The sequence below is a fragment of the Molossus molossus genome, unplaced genomic scaffold, assembly GCF_014108415.1.
Source record: "Molossus molossus isolate mMolMol1 unplaced genomic scaffold, mMolMol1.p scaffold_m16_p_20, whole genome shotgun sequence".
NCBI classification, from domain to species: Eukaryota; Metazoa; Chordata; class Mammalia; order Chiroptera; family Molossidae; genus Molossus; species Molossus molossus.
In genome coordinates, this window is record NW_023425356.1 from 31,494,416 (window position 1) to 31,521,579 (window position 27,164).

The 27,164-nt window shown below is 55.2% G+C and overlaps 1 protein-coding gene across 2 annotated transcripts; it reads left to right on the plus strand.

Moving 5' to 3' along the window:
- On the plus strand, window positions 1–27,164 carry MFSD4A (major facilitator superfamily domain containing 4A). Of its 2 annotated transcripts, none has more exons than XM_036273650.1 (10): window positions 1–314; window positions 10,867–11,065; window positions 11,656–11,916; window positions 14,856–15,024; window positions 15,436–15,551; window positions 16,578–16,751; window positions 20,061–20,208; window positions 23,689–23,759; window positions 25,118–25,238; window positions 26,861–27,164. In XM_036273650.1, exons 1-10 carry the CDS (start codon window positions 85–87, stop codon window positions 26,920–26,922), a joined length of 1,551 nt encoding a protein of 516 aa, XP_036129543.1. In that variant the 5' UTR covers window positions 1–84; the 3' UTR covers window positions 26,923–27,164. The 2 variants fall into 2 exon arrangements, with proteins under 2 accessions (XP_036129543.1, XP_036129544.1); XM_036273651.1 differs by having other exon boundaries at window positions 23,689–23,750.

Here is a 27,164-nt window from a genome sequence, read left to right on the forward strand (position 1 = left end):
CCCGCCGGCCCTCCGCGGGCGGGCGGCACTCGGCACCGGCGCGCTCGGGGCCAGCGGCAGCCAGCCCGTCCACGAGCCGGGGCCATGGGCTGCGACGGCCGCTTGTCGGGGCTGCTCCGCCGCAACCTGCAGCCCACGCTCACCTACTGGAGCGTCTTCTTCAGCTTCGGCCTGTGCATCGCCTTCCTGGGGCCCACGCTGCTGGACCTGCGCTGCCAGACGCACAGCTCGCTGGCCCAGATCTCTTGGGTCTTCTTCTCGCAGCAGCTCTGCCTCCTGCTGGGCAGCATCCTCGGGGGCGTCTTTAAGAGGACGTGAGTGCCCGGCCCTCGCCGCGCGGACCCTTCCCTCCTCTGCCCTTCCCTTCCCGCCGCCCTCGTCACTGTCCGCGCGGTGCTGGGGCTGCGACCATCCCTCCCAGCTCTGCCAGCTGTGCCCCCCGGCCGAAAGGCTGCCTCCCTCCCCCACCCCAGCTCTCCCCGGAAAACTCTCCCCCGAGACTGAGAGCGATTCTGGATTGTTTATTGGCCTCACTCACCTCTGTGAGGGGGTAAACCCAGCTCTCATCCCGCTTCCTCCACCCACACCCCACGGGGAGAGGGGTGATGGAGTTTGCAGAGGTGAGGGCCCCCGTCCTGCACCGCGGGTCAGAGGTTTGTCGTTAGTCCCCAGCCGGGGGCGGAATTGGAAGTGAGGTGGAAGGAGAATGGGAGTGTCACCCTAGGGGCCCTGCGAGGTGCCATAGCGCGCTAAGCCTCGACAGAGCGCCCTGGGGCGGGCTCCACTCACACTACCAGTTCCAGATCAGCGGGCACAGGCTGTCCCCTCCCCAGCTGGCCACAGGCTGCTAGGTCCTGTGTGGTCCTGCTCCTGCTCCTGAAGGGCCAGGCTCTTGCACTGGACCGTGGAGGCAGAGCCCTTCCACCTGTGAGACACAGGACCTCCCCACCAGGGCTTGTAGGGAAGTTGCAGGGTGTCTTGCTTATAGCTTGGTCCTCTGTCCCTGTGCCAGGGTCCTTCACTCCCTCAGCCCTTACTCCTCCCTGGCCTCTGCCCAGGGCCCAGCTCTGGTGTGCCTGGCATGGCCCCCAGAGACTCCTTTTTGGATTTCATTGCAGAGCTTCATTCTCCTGCTCAACTTGGACAGGGCTTCCTCCAAAGAGCCTTTGGAAAGATAGCAGGATCACTCCCCTAGTGCAGCTGGGAAAATAGACCCAAAACGGAGGATAGATGACTTGCAAGCCAGAAGCTGCTGGGAGATATTCCTAGTCCCAGCTCTGGGCTGGGTAGTTTCCTGGATCGCATGGGCTGAAGCAGGCCGACAGCCTGGGAACAAAACAACAGTTGGGCTATCCCTGAGAAACCTCTGGGGGACCATTCTGGGCCAAGGGCTACCCTCTTTGGCTCATTCCTAGAGGTATCCATGAGGGTAGGTTTTCCTGTCTATCTTGCTTCCAGAGCCAATGGAAGAGGGGCTCAGGTGTCATATAGATGGGCCCCATTTTAAGCCACCCAAATGACAAAACATTATCAATTAGGAAGTGATTATCTCCACTACCAAATCTTCTTGCAAACCTAAGAATTCTCCTCTTAATAAGTATGTCTCCTGTGTATACTAATGTTTCTGTGGGTTTTGTACAGGATTGGATGTATATGAGATTCAGAAAACCTTAAAAAGCTCAAGATCCATTCTGATTCTGCCTAGAAGTGTTCTGTTTTTTTCAGTTACATTTGATGTACAATATTATATTAGTTTGAGGTGTACAACATAGTGATTAGGCACTTATGTACCTTATCAAGTGATCACCCCAATAAGTCTAGTATCCACTGGGCACCATACAGTTAGTGAATATTCTGGACTGTATTCCCCATGCTGTATTTTACATCCCGTGACTATTTTTATAACTGGGAATTTGTACTTCCTAATCCTTTTACCTTTTTCACCCTGCGTCCCCAGACTGCCTCCTATCTGGCGACCATTAGTTTGTTCTCTGTATCTATGAGTTTATTTCTGTGGGTTTTTTGCTTGTTTTTTGTTTTGTCTTGTTGTTGTTTTTAGATTCCACATATAAGTGAAATCACATGGTATTTGTCTTTCTGTCTAACTTATTTCACTTAGTATCGTACCCTGTAGGTTCGTCCATGTTGTTGCAAATGGCAAGATTTCATCCTTTTTTATGGTCAAGTAATATTCCATTGTGTATATGTACCACTATTTTTTTTATGCACTTGTCTATTGATGGTCACTTAGTTTGCTTCCATATCTTGGCTATTGTAAATACTGCTGCAGTCAACATAGGGGTGCTTATACCTTTTCAAATTAGTGTTTTCAATTTCTTCCAGGAGTGGAATTGCTGGGTCATATGGTAGTTCTATTTTTAATTTTGTGAGGAACCTCCATACTGTTTTTCATAGTGGCTGTACCAACTTGCAGTCCCACCAACAGTGCACGAGGGTTCCCGTTCCTCCACATCCTCGCCAACACTTGTTTGTTGATTTATTGATGACAGCCATTCTGACAGGTTGAGGTGATCTGCCTAGAGGTTTAATTAGAAATCTATCAAGGTGTTTTTCTGGGTTTATTCTTGTTTTTTAAGTAGTTTGATTTACAAAAGCTCCCTTACCTGGAACTTTTTAAGAACATGCGTAGTGCAAAGAACAGGGAAAGGAATGAGGATCATTCTAAATGGCAGGTTGTCGTACCAAGCTTTGTGGAAAGGGCAGCAATACGCATCCAGCTGGGCCATCTCTTCCTTACTTGCTTTGCACCTCCCTTGGGGTTCCTTACTCAACAAGGGGCTCTGAACAGGCAGTAGAAAGGGTCTTGCAGCAGGAAACCTACTCACAGAAAAGAAAAATAATAACTAAATGTATCAAACACTTACCCAAGGCCAGGCACTGTTCTTAGTACCTCACTTGTATCAGCTCTTAATTGTCACAACAACCCTGAAGAGTACTAGTATTATTTCCATTTTTTGCAGAAGGATGCCAAGGCACAGAGAGGTTAAGAGACTTGCCCCACACCTATTAAGAGGCTTAGCCAGGATTTGAACCCAGGCACTTGTCTCTAGAATCAGATACCTTGAAATGCCTCTTGCTCTATGAGTAGGTCAGTTTCAGCTCTGCAGGGTACAAGTTATACCGGTACTCCTGGGCACAGGCCTGCACTGACTCTCCCTGAGCTGACACTCCTGGGAAGGAAACTGTGGGCCTCTGGGACTTCCTGCTGGGATCAGAGGAGTTGGGGTAGGGCAGGGTGAGGGGAGTAGGTCCAGTCAGTGTTTCAGGTTTAAATTCTGAACCTTAGTCCTTTCATCCCAGAGACAAAATGTCACAAAGCACCTGTTCTTTTGGTTAAGGGCAAGGCAGATTTAGTGGAAATGGAGGGATATCACAGGGTGGCCTGTGTGTAAATGGGAGTCACCACCCAGCTGGGGCTGGATAACTCATCATGATTCACCCCCGCCCCCAACAAGCAGAACCTCCACCAGCCCTGAACCCAGCCTCTAGAGCTTGATTCCTAGGGGCCTCCCCACCTCTCCGTTAAAATGCTAATACCCTGCAAGTGCTTTTCAGCTTAAGTGATTACTGGCTTCAGCACCAGGCTAGTGCTTGTCAGTGTGGGATTGGCTGAACATTGGAGAGGGCCAGCTGTTGCGGGGGAGGGGGGTGTGCAGAGACTTGGAGAGAGGAGAGTCCTGGCAGCTCTTCTCTCTCTAGGGTTTCTGCTCAGTTCTGCTTACTGCTTGCCCTAGACCCAGGGCCAGGGCGGAATCGTTTCTGGATGCCTCCACAGGGACATGCATTGGAGGGGCTGGGTGTGGAAAGCCTTGGATGTTAGGATGGGTGCAGGGGAGAGGACAGGAGCCCTGTGCTCGGGGCAGGCTCGCGCTCTCTCTCTCTCTCTCTCTCTCTCTCTCTCTCTCCTTGCATAGAGAAATGTTGAAGGAGACCGCTGCGTGCAGGCCAGGAGGGAGAAGGGAGAAGGGCCAGAAGAACTAAACCTTCTTTAGGACAGCAGGAAATAGTACAAATACAACACAAAGACACCTGGCTGGCAGGGTGTATAGGTGTGTGCTTTGTCAGGCAGGAAAGAGAAGGGAGTGGGTATTTAGACAAAAGTTGAGAGGTTCTTTCCTGGTTTCTTGGAGACCTGTCTGACTACCCTGGGCAGTTTGGGAGACCCTTTATCTCAAAGGCATCAGGGTAGATAAATGGCTTTCGGAGCTTTCCCTGTCTGCTCCCAGACTCACCTTGGCCTCTCCCCTGTGTATACCCTCATCACTGGCGCCTCACTGAGTTCTTCCCCTCTCTGCCCTGGTCACTATCTCCTTCTCTACCTTTCTTTCTTTCTCAAATTCCTGCAAGTCCAGCCCTGCCCAAGACCCAGCTCCAACTCCCTCCTGCCTTTTGCATGACACCCAGTCTTCTGTGCACAGTCCCCCAGGCCCCTCTCAGGCCCGCCTCCCCAAGATACTGGCCCCTGTGAGAACACAGTACAAAAGCCAGTTTCCTCCTCTGACCTGGGTCCGTGGTTGGTCTCCCATCCTGGAAGCCCGTTCCTCTCACCAGCAGCTTGTTCACCTTCCAGCACGCAACAAACCTCGGCCGAAAGTCTGCGGGAGTTTGCCCCCAGGCATGCCTCTTGCTTTAAAAATCCATTCTATTTCATCACACCCTGGCCAGTTAGAGCATTGGCCCTCCCACCAGAGAGTCCCGGGTTCGGTTTCAGCTAAGGGCACGTACCTTGGTTGCATTTTGTCCCCAGCCCTGGTTGGGGTCGTGTGCGTGGCAACCAGTCGATGTGTCTCTCTCACATCAATGTTTCTCTCTCTCTCTCTTCCTCCCTCCCTCCCTCCCTCCTGCTCTATTTGAAGATAAATGCAAAAATGTCCTCGGGTGAGGATTAAAAAAAAAATCCATCCCATTGTGGAATCACCATATGGCCCAGCATCCTAGGTATACTCCATCCCAGGTATATGCCCACACAAATCATATGTCCACACAAAAACTTGTACATGCATGTTCATAGCAGTATTATTCAAAAAGTGGAGACAAGCCACATGTCCATGAACAAAATGTGGTACATCTATACAACAGACTGTTACTCAGCCTCAGACACGCTGACAGCTGCTACAACGTGGAGGGACCTTGAAAACACTCTGCTGAGGGAAAGAAACCAGGCACCAGACACCTATATGGTTTTGTTTACATGAAAGTGCAGAACAGGAAAGTCTGTAGATACAGAAAGTCAACTCGTCATTGCCTAGGGCTGGGGTGGGGTAGGGAGAGGAATGGGGAGTGACTGCAAATAGGTAGTTTTCCTGCTAGGGTGATGGAAATGCTCTCAGTTTAGATTGTCCCAGGGATTTTTCAACTGTGAACATACTAAAAACCATTAAAGTGTACACTTTGAATAGATGAATTTTATGGTATGTACATTATATGTCAGTTTTTTTAATATATTTTAAAAATCTCAAAACTCATCCCACCTCCCTTAATTCACTCATTCAACAAATATCTCTTGAGCCAGACCCTGTTTGGAGGGAACACTAGGTCCCTGCTCTCCTGGAGCTTACGTTCTGGAGGACCACGGGTGACATGAAGGAAATGAAGCAGGGTAAGGATGGAGAGTAGCGGAATTGGTGGAGAGTAACAGAGGTGGTCAGGGAAGGCCTCTCTGAGGAGGTGACATTTGAGCTGACACCTGAATGACAGGAGAGACCATGCAGGCAAAGACCTGGGGAGAGGCATTATAGGCCCACAGAACTACCAGCTCAGCCAATGTGTAAGGGGCACTCCATGTGAGCCTAGCACCCCACTGGACCATGCTGGGCCATGGCACACCATCGGGCACATGGTGCAGCCAGGACCTGAGTCCACAGGCAGTCCGGCCTTAGGGAGGGATCTCCCTCTGGGTACCCCCAGCCATAACGCAGAGCCCTGAACAAGCTGGGGTGTCAGTGTTGAGTGGACCCAACTAGAGAGGGGCCTCTTCCTCGGTCTAAGTCACCCCTTCCCTGTTGCCCTGGCTTGAGCTGCAGTCTCCAGCCTGCCCTAGCTCCCAGGGGGTGCTGTCTCTTGGTTTCTTGCCCAGGCCCCCTTTTCTCCTAGGGGCCGCCTGCCCTTTTAGAGTGGATAGGTGCAGAGTATACCTCTGACTTCCCCCCACCCCCACCCAGGGTAGACAGGGGGATTACCCGAGGCAAAAATGTGAGGAGAATTTTTTTTTTTTTTATCCTCACCCGAGGACATTTTTCCATTTTTTGTACAGATAGAGTGGGAGGGAGAGAGAGGAAGAGATAGAGAGAGAGAAAAACATCGATGTGAAAGGGACACATCGAGTGGCTGCCACCGCACAACCAACCAGGGCCGGGGACAAACTGCAACCGAAGTACGTGCCCTTAGCGGGAACCGAACCCGGGTCTCTCCGGACCGCAGGCCGACGCTCTAACCGCTGAGCCAAACCGGCCAGGGCATGAGGAGAATATTAATGCCCCTCCTGGGTCATGCGGTCTGTGGTGGCACGGGACTGGGCCTCCGCAGCAATTTCCTCTGCCTCTGGGGACTGGAAGGCAGGGCAGCCCTGACACCTTACTGCTTGAGCTGTTCCCGTGTCAACGTCAAGCAGTCGCTCGTCTTGTCTCGTGGGCAGAGCAGTTGCCCACAGCAAAGCCAGGTCAAGGTGATGGATCGCATTGCCCTCTGTGCAAGGCGGAGCACCTGGCTGACAGGGTCAGCGGTGTGCTCAAGGTCACACAGCGAACTGGCAGGGCCGGCACCTCCAGGAGAGCCACCACCAGGCAGGGGGAGGGCCTGGCTCCTTGCCCTCCCTGTTTTCTTTCCATGCGGAGCTGTTAATAAGCAACTGGGACATTTCTCGGGCTTCCTCAGGAAGGACCCCTTGGACTATCTAGGCTGTTTCTGGGAGTGGGGCCCTCCCTGTAATTGGCCTGAATTAACCTCTGAACCCCAGCCAGGGAAGGGCCGATCAATGACACCACTCTGGCCTTCGCCTGGACTGGGAGTCAAGAAACTGGATCCCAGCTCAGCGTTACTCTGCCCTCCTGCCCCGCCTGGGCCCGGTTCCTGATCTGTAATATGAGGGGCAGGACTCTTAGGTCCTTGTTGTCACTCTAGCTGTTCCAGGACCAGCCTCCCAAGTCACCGCAGAGGGCGCTGCCTCAGGAACAGTGGCGGGGCCTGGGGGGAGGATCCCAGGGCTGGTACCAGCCTCTGCGCCCCCCCCTCCCCCCGTAGGGCATGCTGCTCTGGGCCTGGCAGTGCTCTCTGGGGGAGCCAGCAGGGAGGGGTGGGCATGGGCGGGGGGCTGCAGGTGGTCAGGGGAAAATCCGAGTGAGTGAGCCGAGGGGGACTGGCTGGCACATCACAGCGACTCTGCACAGCGGCCTCGTGAGGCAGAGCCTGCTCTCCCATTTTACAGTGAGGAAACTGAGGCTCAGGGCTGTGTGTAAGTGGCCTGCTCCCAGCCACCCGCTGGGAAGTGGCAAAGGTCGGCCAGACCAGTCTTCTAATTACAATCCCACGGCATATGCATGGCCAAAGCTGTTCTGCCATCACTATTTCATCATTTTTAATGATCCATGTTCCTGGAAGGGGCTGTTGACCAAACCATTAAGTGGCCGAGCCAATTAATATATTTCAGTCCGGCTCTAGGATGTATCTGAGACTCCTTTTTTCTTGGCAACAACAGACCATTCTACAGAAATTTGTTCAGGCTGGTTTTTGGAAGGTCCAGGAACAGCCCTGCTGAAGCAGCTGGGGAGGGCGGGCAGCCAGGGATCCAAACACACGGTTTCCTGGGTACAGCTGTCCCCGTGTACTGAGAGCAGGTCTCCATCCCCCTCATGCCCAGGGACCCCAGGCCCAATGTGGCCTCGGCCCTCCCCAGCCCAGCTGGTGGGGGCAAGCTCACACCACTGCCCACGATGGCAGGAGACTCAGGCGGGTCTCTCCCCAGCCTCTGCTTTCTACTGGTTCTCTCTTGATGCCTCCCTCCTACCTGTCACTGGGCCTGGGAACGCCCCCTGTGGGCATCAAGTGACCTTCTCAAGAATGATAAGGTGAGGGTGTAGAGATGGGAAAGAGGAGAGGCCTGGACAGGGGAGCCCATGGCCACCAGCCTTCCTCAACCCCTTTCCCATTTCCTGAGCCTCCTGCTGTTCTACTCAGCACCTTCCTGGTATCTGTGTCTCTGCCTCTGACTCTCTGTCACCTCCGTACAATCACACGTCAGCCTCCTAACGACTCCCGTCTCCTTCTCCAGGCCATTCGTATACAGTGGTAAGACACGTCTTCCTCAGCGCCATCTCATTAGCAACATTCAGCACCTTCTCAGGCCAGGCACAGCGCCAGGCATGGGGTCCCACAATGACAGGCTGCAGCAGAGGCCTCGGGGGGCCTGCGATGAAGCCAGCAGTTACACTGTAGAGCATTTGGTGCTGCCATCACACCAGCAGAGGGACCGCCATGGGCTCGTGTTCTAGCGACCACAGTGGTTTGCCATCGCTTCCCGAGCCCAGGCTCTGCACAATCTGGCCTCATGCTCCCGGCTGGTCGCTCTCCAGCCCGGCTGGGACTGCATGCACCAGCCTTTAAACACACACACACACACACATGCATGCACTAGCCTCATGCTCCCAGCTGGCCACCCTCTAACCCTCTAGCCTGGCTGGGACCGCATCAGCCTTTAAACATGCACACACACACACACACACACACACACTGGCCTCATGCTCCTGGCTGGCCACCCTCTAGCCTGGCTGGGACCGCATCAGCCTTTAAACATGCGCACACACACACATGCACACACACACACACACACACACACACACACTGGCCTCATGCTCCTGGCTGGCCACCCTCTCGCCTGGCTGGGACCACACCAGCCTTTACACGTGCACACACACGCACGCACACACTCACCCCTCCGTAGAAAACCAGCATGGCATAGAAGGCCTGGTTTAAGTCCAGGCTCTGTCAGCTACTTTCTCGGCCTTTCTCAGCCTCAGTTTCCTTGTGGGTCAACAATTGCAAAGTCTACCTCACAGCATTGTCATGTGCACAGAGGTCTTGGACACTCTGAACAAATGTTAGTCATTGTCACGTAAACGTTCTTTTCCCACGCCCCACACAGCTCCTTCCTATCTCAGTGACTGACCCCAGGCCCCGTTCCCTCAGGACTTGGCTACAGGGCTGATCATTAAGCACCTCATGCGGGTTTTCCAGGGCAGTGGCACAGGGTGTCAGTTCTTCACCAGAGCACCTGTGCTTGGGGCGTCTGTGCTTCACCACCGTGGTGAGTGGAGCAGTGGGAGCGTCCCCCTGTGCGCTGGGTCAGTGCAGGGAACACTGAAGGAGGGAGGGGACGCTCCTGGTGTCCCTGAAGCCAGGCCACCCAGGAGGGTGCCTGGTGTGTCTGTGTAGGGAAAGGAAGGAGGAAGAGAGCTAGAAGGAAAGGCCTGCCATGTCTGGTGCCCCGTGGGCACCACCGAGGAAGGTGAGACGTAGCCACCAGGTTGCAGGAAGCAGAAGCTCGGTGAGCAGCCCAGGCTGTCAGTGCTGGGGGCCCACAAAGCAGGGCTGGCTGGGGTGGGGCTGGGCAGGGACAGGCGCACCAGGTCCCCCCACGGCATCACCTCCCTCACAGTGGCCGGGGTGAAGTGAGCCACCCCTCCCTCCCCGCAGCTCGGAGCTGGGAACTGGCAGGGGTCACGATCAGTAACCTCCCTAGCCGATCAGCCTGGAAACCAGAAAAGAGGATGACGGACCCAGGCTGTCAGCAGAGCCTCTGATAAAGGGTTTAATCAAAGACGGGCGAGAGGAGAAGCTGAGGGCCAAGGCGTCGGAGGCGGGAACCTCTCAGGAAAGACAGGATGTGGGGTCTTTGCCGGCATTTCTCTTTCCTCCGACGTGCTGGAAATTCAGTCTTCTTGCCACGTACCCTGCCCGCTTCCAAGTTCAGCAGCCACAGAGGCTAACTGGGGCTCCCCAGCTTTTCATAATTTGAAAACGTTTCTCCGCAACTTCTTCCTTCCAGATCCTTCTTGCTTCCCAGTCTCCCCCCACCCCACCCCCACTCACCCTTTCAGGCTGGTCCCAGAAAATACAAGACTTCCTTCCTTTCTCTGAGAGTGGTTATTGGGCAGAGGGTACCAAAAAGATCTCCCAGAGCCTTGCACACTCCCTTTGTCCGTTCTGTCATCCATTCATTCCCTTGTGGGGGCCAGGCCCCCCGCCTGCCTGTGGGGGCTTCTCTGGGGAACATCGTGCAGTGGGGAGGCCAAGGAGCCTGCCGTCCAGACACTTGCCAGGCACAGAGCCCGATACCTCTGCCTATAGAAGGGGTCCCCAGATTACCCCAATTCCTCCCTGTGGACTTTGGTTCCGGCAGCCCAGGCCTGGTGCCTGGAAGAGGCCTGGCTGTTTTTCATTCCTGGTGGAAAGGGCCCACCGTAGCTCAGCTCAAGTTTTGGGGTTCAGGTTCTACCTCCCATCGCACCTCTACTTTCATGCAGAGGGCACAGTTCCCTTGAAATACTCAAAGCAGATTCGCCTCTAACCGTTTATAGGTAAACAATATAAAATTGCATATAAGTCAAAGAGTAGGAGTTCCACTTGAGTAAGGCCCCCTGAGTCCCTGTCACGTACTCTCTGGGGTCCTCACAACCAGCCCGAGGGGGACTGTTCTCTGAGACTTCGGCTCATTGAACACCTTGCCCACAACCCATAGCCAATAAGTGACAGAGCTTCTCCCTCAGCTTCCTCCCCCCTCCCACCAGAGGGGGAGGGAGCTGTCCCCAAGGTTCCGGGACCCTCCACTGACCTCCCCCTCCGTGACCGCAGCCTGGCCCAGTCGCTGTGGGCGCTCTTCGCCTCCTCTCTGACCATCTCGCTGGTGTTCGCCGTCATCCCCTTCTGCCGGGATGTGAAGGTGCTGGCCTCCGTCATGGCGCTGGCGGGCTTGGCCATGGGCTGCATCGACACGGTGGCCAACCTGCAGCTGGTGAGGGTCTACCAGAAGGACTCGGCCATCTTCCTCCAGGTGAGCCCACGGGGGACATGGAGCTGGGTGGTGGGAGGGAGCTGCCCATCTCTCCATCTCTCCAGCCCCCTCCCCAGGCCCGTGTCTTCTCCCCTCGGCCAGTGGAGATGCAGAAAGAGCACCAGTGTGACCAGTGAGTCCTTCTGGTAGACCCTCAGTTCAGTGCGACCAGCTAGGCCAGACTCCCTGGACTTGGAAATGACCCTGCCTGCAGGGTGGTCACTGGAATCGAAGTGCTAACCAGGAAGTTTTTGTCAACTGGGAAGTGGCGTGACAGGAGGGCTCACTGTTTTCCTCTAGCCTCTTTCCCTCCGTGTTTCTTCGTCCTTCCAACCTCCCAGGACCGCGGACTCTAGTCCAGCCCTTCCCTTTGATGGATGCTCACTGGGGGTTCAGATTTGGGAAAGGAGGGAGAGTGAGGAAGGCGATTGGCCACTGTCATCAGTTATCCCGGACAAGCCGGTGGCCGAGGGGCTCCCGCCTCCCCTCTCCTGCCTCCCACTCCCTTGCTCCCCAGGAGGGACACAGGTGGGGGATGGGGGATGAAGCCGGAGCCATCACCCCCCATCTTACCTCTGCTCCTTCTCCAGGTTCTCCATTTCTTTGTGGGCTTTGGAGCTCTGCTGAGCCCCCTGATCGCCGACCCCTTCCTGTCGGAGGACAACTGCTTGCCTGCCAATGGCACAGCCAACGCCACTTCCAGCGGCCACTTCTTCCATGCCTCCAGGGTCCTGGGCCAGCACCATGCTGAGGCCCGGCCCTGGTCCAACCAGACGCTGCCCGGGCTAGCCCCGCCTGACTGGACAGGAACCCGCGTGTCCTACGCCTTCTGGATCATGGCCCTGATCAATGTGAGTGCCACGGGGCAGGGCTGGGTGGGGGCAGTAGACAGTCACGTGTACCAGTCCGTTCCAGCTTCCAGCGAGTCTTCTGTTCTGAGAAAGGAGCTGGGGCTGAGTGTGCCCGCAAGAAGGCAAGAGGACGGGAGAGCTGACCACCCCCTCCCCAGGATTTATCTGAGCACAAAGGGGGTTGCAAAAGATGACCTCCAAGGTCCTTCCGTGTGACATCCCGTGATTGCAATTCTCAAGGGAGAGAAAGCAGTGAACCGTTTAGCGCAGTGAAATCGGGTCACCGTTCAAGCCGCCCTTTTCCTCCAAGGACATGACGCTGACCCTGGGCCAGAGCGCTGCAGGCCGGGCCAGCTCTTCTCCCGGGGCCTCAATGACTGGTGGGGTGCTCCTGTGCCCTGCTGTGAGGGGACTCCTGTGGATGCGGGAGATAGACAAGATAACCTCCTCAGGACCCAGCCTGCCAAGGTTGCCTTGGTGGGATCACAGCAGAGACTGGGTCAGACACTGAGGTCCCTCTGAACCCCCAGTTCACATCCTCCTGGTCAGCACTGACTCTGGTCTTGGCTGGAAGGCTCCTCTGGTGCCCTGCAGCCAAGACAGGTTCTCCTGTGTTTGCCCAGGCAGGGCAAGAAGGAGAGGTGGGGAGACTCCTCCTACCCCAACCCCTGCCCCCGCTTGGGAAGAACTGTCTGGAACACCAGGAGCAGCCCTAGCCTCCTGACTTGGGCCCAGCATGGGCTGGGAATGGGGGGTGTTTCAGGTGGCCATTGGCCTGCTGGCTGTGGGATGCAGTCACCGTGTGGCGTGTCATTCTGCTGCACCAAGCAGACTTGTCAGCCCTCCAGAGAAGCCGGCTGGGCTCAGGCAAGACCAGCAGACACCCAGCTGCTGCTGGACTCAGAGCGATGCTGTGCATGAGCCCTGAAAGCCTCTTGAGACCCCCCAGGCGGCCCCTCTGAGCAGCAGGGTGTCACCATCCTGGGCTCAAAGCCCTGATAGGGGCCAGCAAGGGGAGGCCAGGCTGGAACCCTGGCTCCCAGCAAAAACCTCCTACCTGTAGTCACCGCTCATTGCCTTTCTGCGCCTTTGTAGCTTTCTGTTCCCATAACAGAATCTAGCCCCTCTCCCTCCACTCCTTCCCTTTTCTGCCCTCCCCACCATTGTTTGGGAACAATGCAGCGTGGGGCCTGTGATCTCCATCGGGAACCTGCAAAGGGAAGGGGCGCTGTGAGCGCAAGGTCAAGGCTGGGACCCTGGGACCAGGAGGCTGGGGGCCCAGCGTAAGCCCAAGGCCTCTTGTCTCTTGCCCCACGAGGTGCAGACTGGAGGCACTTTGCCTGCTGCAGGATTTCCGTACTGTTTCCACTGGTTTGTGTCTGAGGATGAACAGTCCCCCCCAGCAGAGACCGGGCCCTGCAGGCGTGGCGGGGGGTGGGAGAGTGGGGGGGGGGTGAGTGCGCACAGGACCGCCCACGGGCACCGCCCACCTGGCGCTCCGCCGTCCCAGGTGGAGCCTGCCTTCGCTGAATGGGCTTCTTCAGAAGACCCGGTGTGTTCCTGGGGCAGTGCCACCTCCCTGGAAAGCCCCACATGAATGATCTGGCCCCTTTTACAGCTGTTTCCCCTTGGCCTTCACTCAGGCATTCTGCCACCACAGTTCTCTGCGTGTGGGTTTCCTGTTTCCCCGTCAGCCTGGAGGGAGAGCTTCATCTCCCCCTTCAGACCCCGGGCTCCTGAGGGCAGGAACTCCGTCTCCTTCCACTGGGGCCCACTCTGTGGCTGTAACTCTGCCGGGCAGAGTCGGACTTGGACTTATTTTTGAGTGTGGAGGGTGGCTCCCAAGGTGCCCTTAGGGAGGTGCCAGCCCAAGGCTGGTGTTCAGGTGACTTGGAAAATGTTCTGGGGAGCCAGCCTGGCTCCAGGTGAGGGGAGGCTCCCTCAAAGCAATCCCAGGCAGACTCCACCTCTACCCTCTTTGCAGCCCCGAGGAGCCCACGGGCCTCTGGGAAACTTCACGGCTCCCCCAGCTTCCTTTCTAAGCGGGAGGAACCAGGTGGAGGCGCAGCCGCAAGGGCAGAGGCTAGCCTCGATGGGGTCTTCCTGGCAGCCAGGTGCTTGGATACATGCAGGGCCCCCGAGGGAGGTGGCAGAGGCTTCTCCAGGCAACCTCAGTGCAGGAGACACTGTTCACGGCTCTGGGGAGTTCATAAACCTAAGTGCTTGACGTAAATAGCAGTAAACTTCACACTGGGCTCGTGTGTTTGGCTTGTAGCATGCATTCTTTAATCCAAAGGAGTCCACGTCTCTGTTGTCCTCTTTAGACACCAAGCCCATGAGGACAGCCTCTACCCTCCCAGGGTATAACCACCCAGACAACCCCTGAAGTGAGGGTGGCACTGGACAGAGTCAGGATGCCCAAGTGCCAATCCTGCTGTGCCCCAAGTCATCTGTGTGACCAGGACTGATGCTCCCTGGGTCTCTAGCTTACCACTCAGGTCTCTTCCAGTCATAACAGGTTCTAAGTGATAACTGTGAGCCTCATTTGCCCCATCTGGAAAATGGGGATAATAAGTCCTCCCGGCACATTGTATAGAGCCGTGATGAACGAAAGGAAAACTCTGGCCACGGATTTCTCCCTGGCACCTCTCCCGCACCAGCAGAGGCCTGGTGTGAGTCTGGGCTTTGCATGTGACGAGTACCTGTCTTTCAGGGAAACAGATGCGGTTAAGGCTGGGCAGCAACCACACCAAGCCTGCACCAGGTCACAGCTGCATTAGCTGGGGACGCCTCTTAGGTGGGCACCTTGGAAAAGAGCTGTCTTCTCCCAGGACTGCAGAGGTGCCCCCACGGCCGTGTAGACGTGTGCAGTGGGCCAGGCACGGGAAGAGGGGAGCCTGCCGGGAACGGGGCTCTCCTGACCCTCTGCCCACCCCCAGCTCCCGGTGCCCATGGCTGTGCTGTATCTGCTGTCCAAAGAGCGGCTGCTGACCTGCTGCCCTCAGAGGAGGCCACTGCTCCTGTCTGCAGATGAGCTCGCCCTGGAGACACAGCCTCCTGAGAAGGAAGACGCTTCCTCGCTGCCCCCAAAGATTCAGTCGCACCCAGGTGGGGGCTCTAATGAACTTTCATGCTCACAGCCCCACACCGAAGCTTCTCTGGCATCCCCTCCCGCAGAGGGTGACCGCAGGTCACAGGTGATAGTGGTTGGAAGAGAACTTTGGCACCAATGGCCTCGTGAGGCAGGAGATGCAGCACCCTGGTCCAGGGAATGAGGAAGGCAGGCCTCTGGCTCCAGCCTCTATTCTGCCTGACCTCGCTTGTGTGACCTTGGGCAAGTTTCTGACCTCTCTGAGCCTTGCTTCCACCAGGACTGTGAGGTGGACAGGGGCTTTTCTAACAGATGGTTGGTTGATGCTAGAGCAGGTAGGAGGCAGTAAGTGGTCCTCCACTTCCCTTGGGCGCACGGAAGGAGGGAGCAGAAGCTAAGCCTCAGCCTGGCCTTCTTGTCTCATCCAGCGCACGAGGACCTGTTCAGCTGCTGCCAGAGGAAGAACTTCAAAGGAGCCCCTTACTCCTTCTTCGCCATCCACGCCACCGCCGCCCTCGTGCTGTTCATGACCGATGGGATGACGGTGAGCCTGCCCGCAGGGTGCGCCCTCCACCCCGAGACTGGGACTGGGGGGTGGCAGGAGAAAGAGAGAGGCATCAAGGTTTCCTAGAGAACTTGTCTGTAGTTCAGTCGATCCAAAGCTTTCAACTAAAAGTTCTGGGGGTGACTGTTTTCAGAATTGCTCACAGCCCCTTGGTCCTATGGGCTTCTGTCTCAGCCAGTTGTGGGGATGGGGGACCTATCGGTTTTGTCACTAAGTGCAGCCTACTCCAATTGTTTTTAAAGGGCCAGAGCCCTGTTCTGCAAAGTAGAGGTCATGACAAACTCTAGGGCATTCTGTTTCCTGGAGTACGTTCCACACCTGGACTTCTTAAGCCATGTCGTAAAAACAAGCTACAGGCGGGATCTGGGCCCCGCTATCCAGTCCACTAGTGACCTCTGTTACACTGTGTAATGCCTTTTTCTAGAAATCGCTAAGGATTAGATTAGGACAGTTTCAAATGGCTGATTAACTGATTACCCTGTGAGGGACTCGCCGAAGGGAAAGCACTACGAACTTAGATAACCTGGTGGAAAGAACTCGTGACAGTGCTGGTTGACTTCCAACTCTCAGTGTGACCTGGGGCAGTCACTTCTCTCTGCCCTCTCGTCTGTAAAATGAGATGCTTGTGCACACTTTTTTTTTAAAGCTGTGGCAAACTTTCTTCAATGAAAAACTTTCTGTGGAATCCTAATAAATAAGACATGCCCTGGAACCTTACTCTGGTGAGGGGGCACGGTGCTTGCATGCCCCGGCTCCTCGGGCTCCCTGTGGAGAGACACCTCCCTGGAACCCAGAGGCCTCTGAGGTGCAGTCCAGGAGCTGTGGCCCCAGGCTCTGTCCTCAGCTCCGGCCCCTGTGCTGTGTGATCTTGGCTCCAAGCCCACCCTTTGTTGAGCTTCTGGGAGCAGGAGCCGGCCTCCCACACCTGCCCAGCCTGGGCTTCCGTTCCCAGGGTTATGGTCTGGCTGTGGGCAGGTGGGCTCAGCGGGCTGTGTCTCTCCACAGGGGACATATTCCACCTTTGTGTACAGCTATGCCGTGGAGAAGCCGCTGTCTGTGGGACACAAGGTGGCCGGTTACCTCCCCAGCCTCTTCTGGGGCTTCATCACCTTGGGTCAGCTTGTCTCCATTCCCATCTCCTCCAGAATGAAGCCGGCCACCATGGTTTTCATCAATGTGGTAAGTGGCCTTCTTTCGCTTCTTGGAGACGGGAGAACCATTCGCGCCTGGCCCACCACCACCCCAGGAGTTTTGCTCAGGAGTGAACTCTGCCAACAGGGTGGGACTGGTGAAGAAGGGATGGAAATCCAGAAGGTGGAGTCTACCCTTGTCATCTTGGAGAAGCCCCTTCCCCCCTGGGCCCCTGATTCTGTACTCAGGAAAGGAAGGGCTGTAGGAGGTGATTCCTGCCGTGTGGGGGGCCGAGCCCGCTGACGACCTGCTAAGAGGACAAGGGAAGCCGGTTCTGGCCTTGGTCCTGCCGTGTTCACCTTGGTGCCCAGCTGGTCGGGGCCTCGTGGCCGGCGGAGGCCAGCGAACCCCAGGCCTTCAGAATCACCCTCTCTGGGCTGGAGCCTGGGGACCTGCATTTTGAAACTCACGCAGGTGATCCTCAGGTAGCCAGACTAGCATGTGGACGGCCTTCAAGGAACTGGTCTGCCCAGGAGGCAGCAGGTCCTAACGTTCACCCTGACACGCATCTCTGTCACCATCTGTGACGGGCCCAGATTACAGACTCCTGAAGGTCATCTAGGCTAACCTCCTAGAAAGGCTTGAGTCACCTCTGGGGAGAGGTGCACAGTCTATATAAACACCTCCAGGGACCGTAACTCACTGCCTTTCCACGTGGCCCGGTCTGTTGTCAGAACGTCCTTCCTTGGATTGAGTTTCTAGCAGATAGGGGGCTGGGAATTAATGTTGGGGCTACACAGACCAAAGATGATGAGCCCCAAGAAAGGCTTTTAGATTTGGCCTTGTACTGTATATGACTTTCAAGAAAGAAATTTCCGTTCAAGGTAGAGGGGAGGTTGGGTGGGTAGAAGCCAGACTGTGGAGGGTGAAGGGAGGTAGAGGTGGGAGATGGAGGCCTGAGTATTGCAGATGTTTCTGAGCTGAAGGGAGTTTTGTTTGACAGGAGTCGGGGTGTGAGCCTGTTTGTAGGCAGAGCCCATAAGGGGTGGGGGTGGGGGTCTGGAGGTACCGCTGTGAGAGAGGAACTGAGTGAAGAAGGCCCTGGGAGGGAGCCAGTGGAGGAAGAGAAGTGGGGGAGGAAGTGAGAAGTTCAGGGAGGAGGGAGCCCCTGTTCCTTGGAGCAGGGGTTGGGGGTGAGGGTGATGTGATGCTGGGAAGGAGAGAGGTGGAGAAGGGCGAGGGTGCAGGCCCTGCTGGTGGCCAGCCTCTGGAGGGCAGGAGGCCAGCTGCCCAGATGGAGGACAGTGGGCAGGAATCTGGCTTTGAGAGAAGGCAGAAAGTCTGAAGCCTCCTAGGTACTGATGAGAAACACCCACCTGGAGTGAAAGTTTTTAAAAAGGAAAATCAGGTTCTGGGGCCCAAGCAGAACTCTTGAATCGAAGGGGCCAGTCACGCGGGGAGAGTGAGCACAAGAGGGGTGGCTGGACGAGGGGTCAGGATGGATTCGGGGCGATACAGAGGTTCTACACATTTTTTTCAGGTGGAGCTAACAGGACTTGCTGTTGGCCCGAATGTAGGTGAGGAAAGGAGGGATCAAGGGCTGCCTTAGACACAGGTCTGAACCCTGGGAGGGGGGGAATGCTCTGAACCGATATGACGAAGAGTAGGTTTGGGGGAGGAGAGGAAAAGTTCCATTTGGGCCACATTGTTAGTCATCTGGTGACACATCAAAGGGGCAGTTTTATATGCCAGTCTGGCGTTCTGAACACAGGTCATGGCCAGAGGGGTAGGGTTAAGAGTCCAGGCATAGGGATAGTTGGAATTGTGGAGCTGGACTAATGGGAAACGCAGGCCAAGAAGTGCCACAACAGTGTTCAGGGCCACGCCGGCGGTTGAGCTGAGGAGGAAGAAAGCGCAGACGAATCTGTGGGACCATTTTCCGTGCCAAAGAAATACATTCTATTTCTATTTGGAACCACAGATACATCCGTTGCTTTCCTGTTTTTACTGCATGAAAGAAACCGTGCACGTTGTGAAGAGAAGGTGGTGCAGCCCTGTGGGCAGCAAGTGTTTCTCAGCACGGGCTCTGAGCTGCCTTCAGGAGTCTGGCATCTCAAGGGCCTGCAGCAGACCAGGGGCTCTGAAGGAGAGTCAGGGGTGGGAGGCCCACGGGCTGCAGTCACTGGCTTTGTTCTAACAACTGGAGCCAATCCCTCAGGGTCCCTTCACACACTCGTGTGTAAAGCAGCCGGGGCTGGGTTAGCTGTCATTTCTCCCAACCTTCTCGCTCTCTATAACTTTATCTTGTATTTTTCCTGGAAACAAATGTACTCACCCAGGAGATGTTGACCGCAACACTATGGGTTTTGGTAGAAGACCTTATCTCCTGAGACATTAAGAAAAGCTCACACACAAATACTGGGCCTGATACTGATCTGAAGCTTTTACACTGGAAGGACCCCTTTGTCGTATTGTGACCCCAGTGCTCTTCAGTGAAGCTTTCGTAGCCCTTTTGCAGACTGGGAAACTGGGAATCAGAGAGGTTGGCTACTTCCAGCCCCAGAGCTGAGGGGACTTACAGCCAGGTCTTCTGGCTCCCAAGCGGGGCTGCCTGGGTTTCTTCCCAGATGCATTTTGTATAGAAATTAGCCGATATTGACATAGACACATTTAAAAGTAATTTTTAAAGGGTTCGTTTACCAAAAACATTCCCATGTGACAGAACCAGCCCCTGAACTAGAAAGATTTCTGGTTCCTCGGTGCATCACAGGGGCCTCCAACCATGGGTCACAACCTGCCGGTGGGATCTGAGCCAAATTGGGGGGGGGGGATTGGAGCTGGCCTGCCACAGCCACTGACCCTCTCTGGGAGTTTTGTCTGGACTCCTGGATGTTAGGGACCCTGCAGCCACCACCCACCTCTCCTGCCACCCCAGGGCTTCCTCTGCAAACTCACTGCTTTTAAGGAAGGAGAGCAGCTCCTCTTGAGAAGTGGGGGACTCCTCCCTCTCAGCCAGCAGGGCGGGGAGCTAATGACTTGGATGGAGTTCCCCGCGCTATAGATAAGATGTTGGGGCCAGTCCGTATTCCCTCACCAAGCGCTTCTTAAGCGTGTGTGGTAAGCCATTCGTTGGAGATGGCTGGGTGGGCTCACCTCCTCCCTCACAGTCTCAGGGCTTGTTGGGGACGTGACTACGGAAGGTGCAGTCCCCACATATTCCACAGGGTGGCACACTGGTCACAGCGCTGTTCCTAAGATCTAGCTGTCCAAGTGTGGAGACTGACTCCAGGTTTTTCTTCTCTCACTGGATACACGGTTTCTCCCAATTTCTAATCACCTCCATCACTGCGGTGACAGGTCGGCGTGGTGGTGACACACCTGGTGCTGCTCGTGTTCTCCTACAATGTCATCTTCCTGTTCGTGGGGACGGCCAGCCTGGGCCTGTTCCTCAGCAGCACCTTCCCCAGCATGCTGGCCTACACGGAGGACATTCTGCAGTACAAAGGTGAGTGGGGGCTGAGAGCAAGGGCGTTCCATCTGCCTCTGCTGGGTGCCGCCTCCTCCCTCCTCCCTGTCCTTCTGTGACGGTCCAGCTGAAAGATTCCTCCCTCCCCACAGAAATGCTGGTGGGAATAGATTCATAGTGGGGTAGTTCTGGCCCCTGTGGCTTCCGCCCTTCAACATTACACCTGTGAGCTCAGGCCACAGAGAAGCAGGAAGTTCCTCTCTCCCGTCTGCTTTTTCTCCATAGTAATCTCTCTTGACCACACTGGCATTCTGTGCAACATGTGCGGAATTTCCAAGTTGCAAAGTTGCACGGGAGATGTGACAGCTTAGAATAGGGATCTTCTGCCGTCTTAGCACCTGCTGGCTTTGTTGTTCTCCTGGATGTTGTTCCAAACAGAGAGGATTGAGACAAAGACTCCCCCGCCGCCTTGGGGCTGTGACCCCACTTTGATGTCAGAAACCTCTGACTCTCTTAACGACTCTCCTCTTCCTGCAGCCTCCCAAATGCATATCGCAACAATCTTTTGTAAAATGAGTTAACTGAAAATGTTTGTTTTGAACAGTTAGCATTGCCCCTAGACGTAACTAGAGACGCCCTAGAGTGTTGGAAAACCAGCATTAAAGATGAATGATTTTGTCCTGGCCGGTTTGGCTCAGCGGTTAGAGCGTCGGCCTGGGGTCCAGAGGGATCCGGGTTTGGTTCCCGCTAAGGGCTTGTACCTCGGTTGCAGTTTGTCCCCGGCCCTGGTTGGTCATGCGGGTGGCAGCCACTCGATGTGTCCCTTTCACGTTGATGTTTCTCTCTCTCTCTTCCTCTCCCTCCTTCCCACTCTATCTGAACAAAAAATGGAAAAATGTCCTTGGGTGAGGATTTAAAAAAAAAGATGAATGATTTCTTTAGAGGATGAGAGGGGGACATTGGTGTATGGGGGAGGGGAGTGGGCAGAGCAGTTAGAGCTACGCCCACCTCAGTCCATTGAAATGAGAGACAGGAGACTGGGCCCCTTGAAATCTAAGGATAATCCCCAAACCTCAAGCAAGTAAATCAAGTCAAGAAGTAATGGTGATATCATATGTCACACACTGTATCCCACAGACTTTTAAGTGATCAACAAATGTTAGAGTTTAACAGTAATAGTAGTAAGTTATATAGGTTGATTCTGCCTGCAGATAATCACTTAGATCCATCCTTGTTTCATTTCTCCCCATCCCTGCCTTAGTTCAGGCCTTTATTATCACTTACCTGCTTGGAACGGTCAACAATACCCAGCTTTTCCCAATGTCCGATCACCTCCATCGCCGCCCCGGCAGGTCTTGGCTTGTCTCCTTGCCTTCGCATTTACCTCCATTAGAGGTTCTCAGCGCTGGTCTCACATTAGAACCACCCGGAGCACTTGTAACAAAACCCAACCAATGCCTGGGCGTCTTCTCTACAAAGTCTGATGCAATCGGTCCAGAGATGCTGGGCGATTCTGATGTGCAGCCCAGGTGAGGACCACTTACCGAGTCGTCCTCGGAGCTGCTGCCGGGGGCTGCGGAGCTGGTCCTGGCCTTCGGTCTTCCTGGGCCGCTCCTTTCCTTTCTCCTGCCGGCTCCCCCCGTGCCGGCATCCCAGCCGGCCACTGTCCTGGCCTTCCACCCTGTGGCATGAACACAGAGTGCCCTCCACTCCCTCCACTCCATCCCTCCTCCTCTCTCCCTCCGGGAAGCTTCTCTGATCCCCACTGGAAAGGTCCCCCCCCCACTCTGGACCTGCTTCTCATGTTGATCCCCTCAAGGCTTTTGTACCCAGTTATCTGCATCCTCTCCCTGACAACACACGCCTGTGGGCACCAGCAAGTGCCAAGGGTAAGAGCGAGGGCTTGGAGGTCATCAGCCGACCTGAACATCAGTCCTGCCTTTCCCCTCTCTGGCTTTGTGGCCTTGTGATTCCATGTCTTTCCCCTCTCTAAGCCTCAGTTTTCTCATCTGAAAAATGGGAATGCAGATGCCTTTGAAGATTGTTTTCCGCATTCGAGAAAATGTAAAGCTCTTGATGTAGCAGATTAACTGGCTCACAGGTGCTCAATATGTATGTTAACTCTTATTCATCCGCATACCCTCCGTGTTTAGCACAGTACTTGATGCAGAGAAGGTACTTGAAGGTTTTTGAAGGAATGAGTGGAGTAGACACCGGTACCACTGGAATTCAGAGAAGTGACCAGTGTTAAACCTCGAGGTAGCTTCACGGAAGAGATGGGATGTGAGCCGGCCCAGACTTTGGAAAGGCAGAAGGAAAGGAAAGGCATTCTGGGAAGGGGGCGGCCAGGGGCCAGGGTAAGAGCCACGGCCCACAGGTAGAAACATAGCCATAAGTAAGAGGAACTTGAAGCCCAGAGTAGGAAATGATCTGTTTTATTTAAAAAAATATCGTGTCCACCATACGCCGGCCACTGTGCTGATCGTAAGCAGTGACATATGCCACTGAACTGAAACCCAAGGCGCCGCCCTCTCTCAGGGGCTTAGCCGGGGAAGGCTGCCCAGTAAACACACAGTGGGTACCTGAGAGGAGGGGGACGGGCTGAGGGAGCACAGAGGGGCAGCAGCTAGTCCAGGTTGGGGAACTGGGGGAGGAAAGAAGGAACCTAAGCAGGACTGAAGAGCTAAGCATGAGTGTACTGGACACGGAGGAGGAGGGGCGGATGCGACGCGTGTCCGCACCAGGTGGTGACCGGGAGCGGCAGTCAGAGAACTGAAGGTTTCTGCTGGCTGGAGGGTAGCCAGGGAGTGTGAGAGATGAGTCTGTGCTCTCAACCAAAATGATTATGAAGGCACTTGGACTTGATCCCGAAGGCAGCGTGGAAGGGTTGGAGCAGAGAACTGGCCTGGTTTTGAGGGTTTACCGTGTGTCCGGACTTCCATGCATCGCCTCAGGGACACAGCAGCCCTGTGCAAGATGTGTCGTGACCCCCACTTTACAGAAGGAAGCCCAGGTCTAGAAAAGGGAGAGAACTTGTCTAAGGTCACATAGCTAGTAGGTGGCACAGCTGGGTTTGGAGCCCAAGTCTGACTCTGAAGTGTGGGCTCTGAAGGTCTGTGCCCTGTTGCCAGAGTGAGGAGAGGTGTGGCCGGTCAGTGCAAGGCCAGGGCGTGGAGGGCCAGCCTGGGGACATCAGGAAACCTTTCTGGAAAGGTTGGTGGCAGTCAGATGGGGAAGGGGCCTGAAGGCCCAGCTAAGCAAGTGTGGAATGTACTGGGAAGACAATCGTGAAAAATCAAAGATCTCAGAACAAGGAAGGGAAGGACGTAGTGACGGCAGGACCTAAGCATCCCCAAAGCCAAAGTAAGAGCTAATGTCTGCAAAACCTTAGGAATCCCAGAGTCCTCCCAGGCAGCCACGCCACTTTCCAGAGAATTCCCAGAAATAACGTGGGTTTTGCCAGCTGACTTCTGTCTCCTAACTTGTTCTTACTAAGCCAAATCCTTCTCTTTTGGGTAGGCTGTGCGACCACCGTGCTGGTGACAGGGGCAGGAGTCGGCGAGATGTCCCTCCAGATGCTGGTTGGTTGGGTATGTGGAAAACTCTGGCGGGAGGGGAGAGCATTTGGGGAGTGCTCCTTCAAGCGGGTGGGAAGGTACGGCCAGCCACCTTCCGAACCCCTGCAAGCAGGGCCCACTCTGTCTGTTACCTGTTTCTGTTTCTGAGCCGGCTCTGAAGGCTGAGCCTCCGAATGGGGGACCTGGAGCTGGGAAGGGATGCAATAGTCCAAAGCAAACAAGTCATGTCTGGGAGCAGGGCCAGAGGAGCCCCGTGGGAATGTTGTGTAGCTCCCGGGCCTGGGATGGGACTGAGTTCTTTGTCCATCCCGTCTCAACCCGCCACTCCCTCCCCTCCCCTCCCACAGCCCTGGGCCACCCTGCAAAGGCCCACCTTTCCTGCCCAGCTCCTGCCCTGGTCCTGGGCCCACTCTCCCAGTGCTTGTCACACGTGCCCACACTTCATGTGTTCACCAGGGGAAAAACAAGTCTGCTTTTTTCTGAAGACTATAATGTAGATGTTGTCATTCCCCTTTTAGCAAAGGAGGAGACGAGAACTCGGATAAATTAGGCAGCTTACCCTCAGTCACCACGCGTCTAATAACTGGGGGGGTGACATCCAAACCTGGATCCCCAGCCTCCCAATCCCCATCCTCACTGTGCTCTCCTCTGCTTTTGCCCTGCTGGGGGAAGGGCTCCCCCTTCCAGTGCCCCCTGCGTGGCATGAGGTGAGGGCTGGGGGAAGGGCTCCCCCTTCCAGTGCCCCCTGCGTGGCATGAGGTGAGGGCTGGGGGAAGGGCTCCCCCTTCCAGTGCCCCCTGCGTGGCATGAGGTGAGGGCTGGGGGAAGGGCTCCCCCTTCCAGTGCCCCCTGTGTGGCATGAGGTGAGGGCTCGAATGAGCTTCAGTGTGACCTTGCAGAGCGAATGGAAGAAACTGGTGCTAATTGTCAAAGCGGGTGACAGGTCTATGGGACTTACAATATGCTACTTCAGCATATATTTTTAAAGTTTCATAGATAGATAGATAGATAGATAGATAGATATCTCCTCTGCAAAGTTCTGGTCAGGCCTTGTGGGTAGAGAAACACCCAGTATGACTGGAGTTTTAAGGAAATTAGGGGGATTTCTCAGAAGGTTCTAGATATAAGGCTGAAAGGCACTGAGGGGTTACCAGGTCCCACCCCTGCCCTAGAGCAGGATTCCTGTCTCTTCCAGAAACATGACCTTGGAACAAGGCCAACATGTCCCAGCTACCCCTGTTTCTACCTAGTGGTGTGACCGTCCTCCGCTTGACTAGAAAACCTGCCAAGGGCCCGAGAAGGCCGCTTCCTCCCATACAGCTCCGGTGAGGTTTTGATGGCCTGTATCTCTGCGTTTTCCCCTTTGGCAGATATTCCAGGCTCAGGGCAGCTACAGTTTCCTGGTCTGCGGCGTGATCTTTGGTTGCTTGGCTTTTACCTTCTACGTCTTGCTCCTGTTTTTCCACAGGATGCACCCTGGACTCTCATCAGGTAAGGAAAGAATCTGTTTCTACACAAGAGGAGGAAAACAGAGCAGGGGAGGACGTGGGAGATGCTGAGGGCCTTAGCACGCCACCAGTGCTATTCTGTTCCAAGTAAAATGCAAGGAAATGTTTATTTTTCCACCGTTTCCTTTCCCCTCTTCCTGCTTTGCCTGTGATTGTCTGCGCTGTGCTCTTAGGGCAGGCGCGACCGGGACAGGCTGAGCCGCGGTTTCTCTCCTAGGAGAGGGGCACGGATGTGAACTTGGCTTCCTACCTCCCACCGTGCCACAGGACCTTGGGCCAAGACTCTCCAGCCTGGGAAGGGCCCTGAAAGGCTGAGCCTGCCTCTTGGCTGAAACTCAGCCCAGCAGTCCAACTGGCCCTCTCTTTGCAGTTTAGGATTTTGACTCGTGTCCATATCTATTTTACAAAAAGAAGTCCTTCGGGCCACGTGGCAAAGAAAAGCTCCTTCAGGACAGAGACACTACTTAAGAACAGTCTCGCTCCTGGACCCCAGGCACGGGGAGTCCCAAAGCTACTTTCATAACCCGCGCCCTCGCCCGCCTCTCCGCCCGGGCTCCCAGTCTCCACGACGGTGCCCGTAGCCAGTTCTCAAGAGAAAGTGCCAGGCAGAGCCCCTGGCCTCCCATACAACGCAGACAGAAGGGACAGGCCACTCAGCCCTCCCGCGCAGGCGGACACATGCACACGCTGACCAGTCGGGTCAGGAGCCCGGAGGACGATGGAGGCTCCCGGTCTGCTCTGCCAGCAGGAACCAACTGCCTTCCGTCCAGCGCTCCGCACAGAGCCTCCGTTTAGGCCGCACGTTCAAGAAGCATTTGCTGAATGTCAAATGAGTGACACTCCATGGATTCCCTAATCAAGGGAGACAGAAAGAAATACACATCCCCCAAGCCCTAGACACTCATCTCAACAGACTGCCTCCACTCGCAGGTTGCCAGACTAGCAGGTCTAACTTTTTTTTTTTTTTTTAATCCTCATCCGAGGACATTTTTCAATATTTTGTTCAGATAGATTTGGGGGGCGGGGAGAGAGAAACATCGACATGAGCCCTGGCCAGTTTGGCTCAGCAGTTAGAGCGTCAGCCTGCGGTCCGGAGAGACCCGGGTTCGGTTCCCGCTAAGGGCACGTACTTCAGTTGCAGTTTGTCCCCGGCCCTGGTTGGTCGTGCGGGTGGCGGCCACTCGATGTGTCCCTTCACATCGATGTTTCTCACTCTCTCTCCCTTCCTCTCTCTCCCTCCCACTCTATCTGTACAAAAAATGGAAAAAATATCCTCGGGTGAGGATAAAAAAAAGAAACATCGACATGAAAGGGACACATCAAGTGGTTGCCACCCACACAACTCAACCAGGGCCAGGGACAAACCACAACCGAGGCACGTGCCCTTAGCAGGAACCGAACCCGGGTCTCTCCGGACCACAGGCCAATGCTCTAACCACTGAGCCAAACCGGCCAGGGCTAGCAGGTCTAACTTTTCACCTGGCTCTCTAAGAAGCCAGCAGTGCAGAGAAACACAGGCCTGGGAAGGCGCTCAGGGTGAGTGACTACAGCACGTGGGAGCTGCTGGGACATGCTGCCTGATTTGTTTCTTGTTTTCTGTTGTAGTTCCTACCCAGGACGGACCGCTTGGAACGGAGGGTTCAGAGTGCTACCAGAGGTCAAAGTGAGTGACGGAGGCAGGCGAACACGTCCAGCCCGTGGAGCACCAGCAGACACCGAAGTGTGGGAGAAAGCTGGGGTCAGAGGAGGCGATCTCCAGACGCCCTGGTTCCGATCTTCCCCGCTGAATCCTTGCGTAGAAGTGAAATTGAGTTCTGGGACCTGGGTCTTCCCTTGGACAATCATTAGAGTTTTACCTGGCTGTTCAAGTTCCTGTCCTCTTCCCTGGTTTGGACTTTCTGGTAGGAGC

Bases quoted from the DNA above. Each gene is read 5' to 3' on its own strand.
- MFSD4A (XM_036273650.1), top strand. From the start codon at position 85: ATGGGCTGCGACGGCCGCTTGTCGGGGCTGCTCCGCCGCAACCTGCAG. The intron at 11,917-14,855 runs GTGAGTGCCACG...GCCCACCCCCAG, and splicing joins GGATCATGGCCCTGATCAAT to CTCCCGGTGCCCATGGCTGT. The intron at 20,209-23,688 runs GTGAGTGGGGGC...TCTTTTGGGTAG, and splicing joins GGACATTCTGCAGTACAAAG to GCTGTGCGACCACCGTGCTG.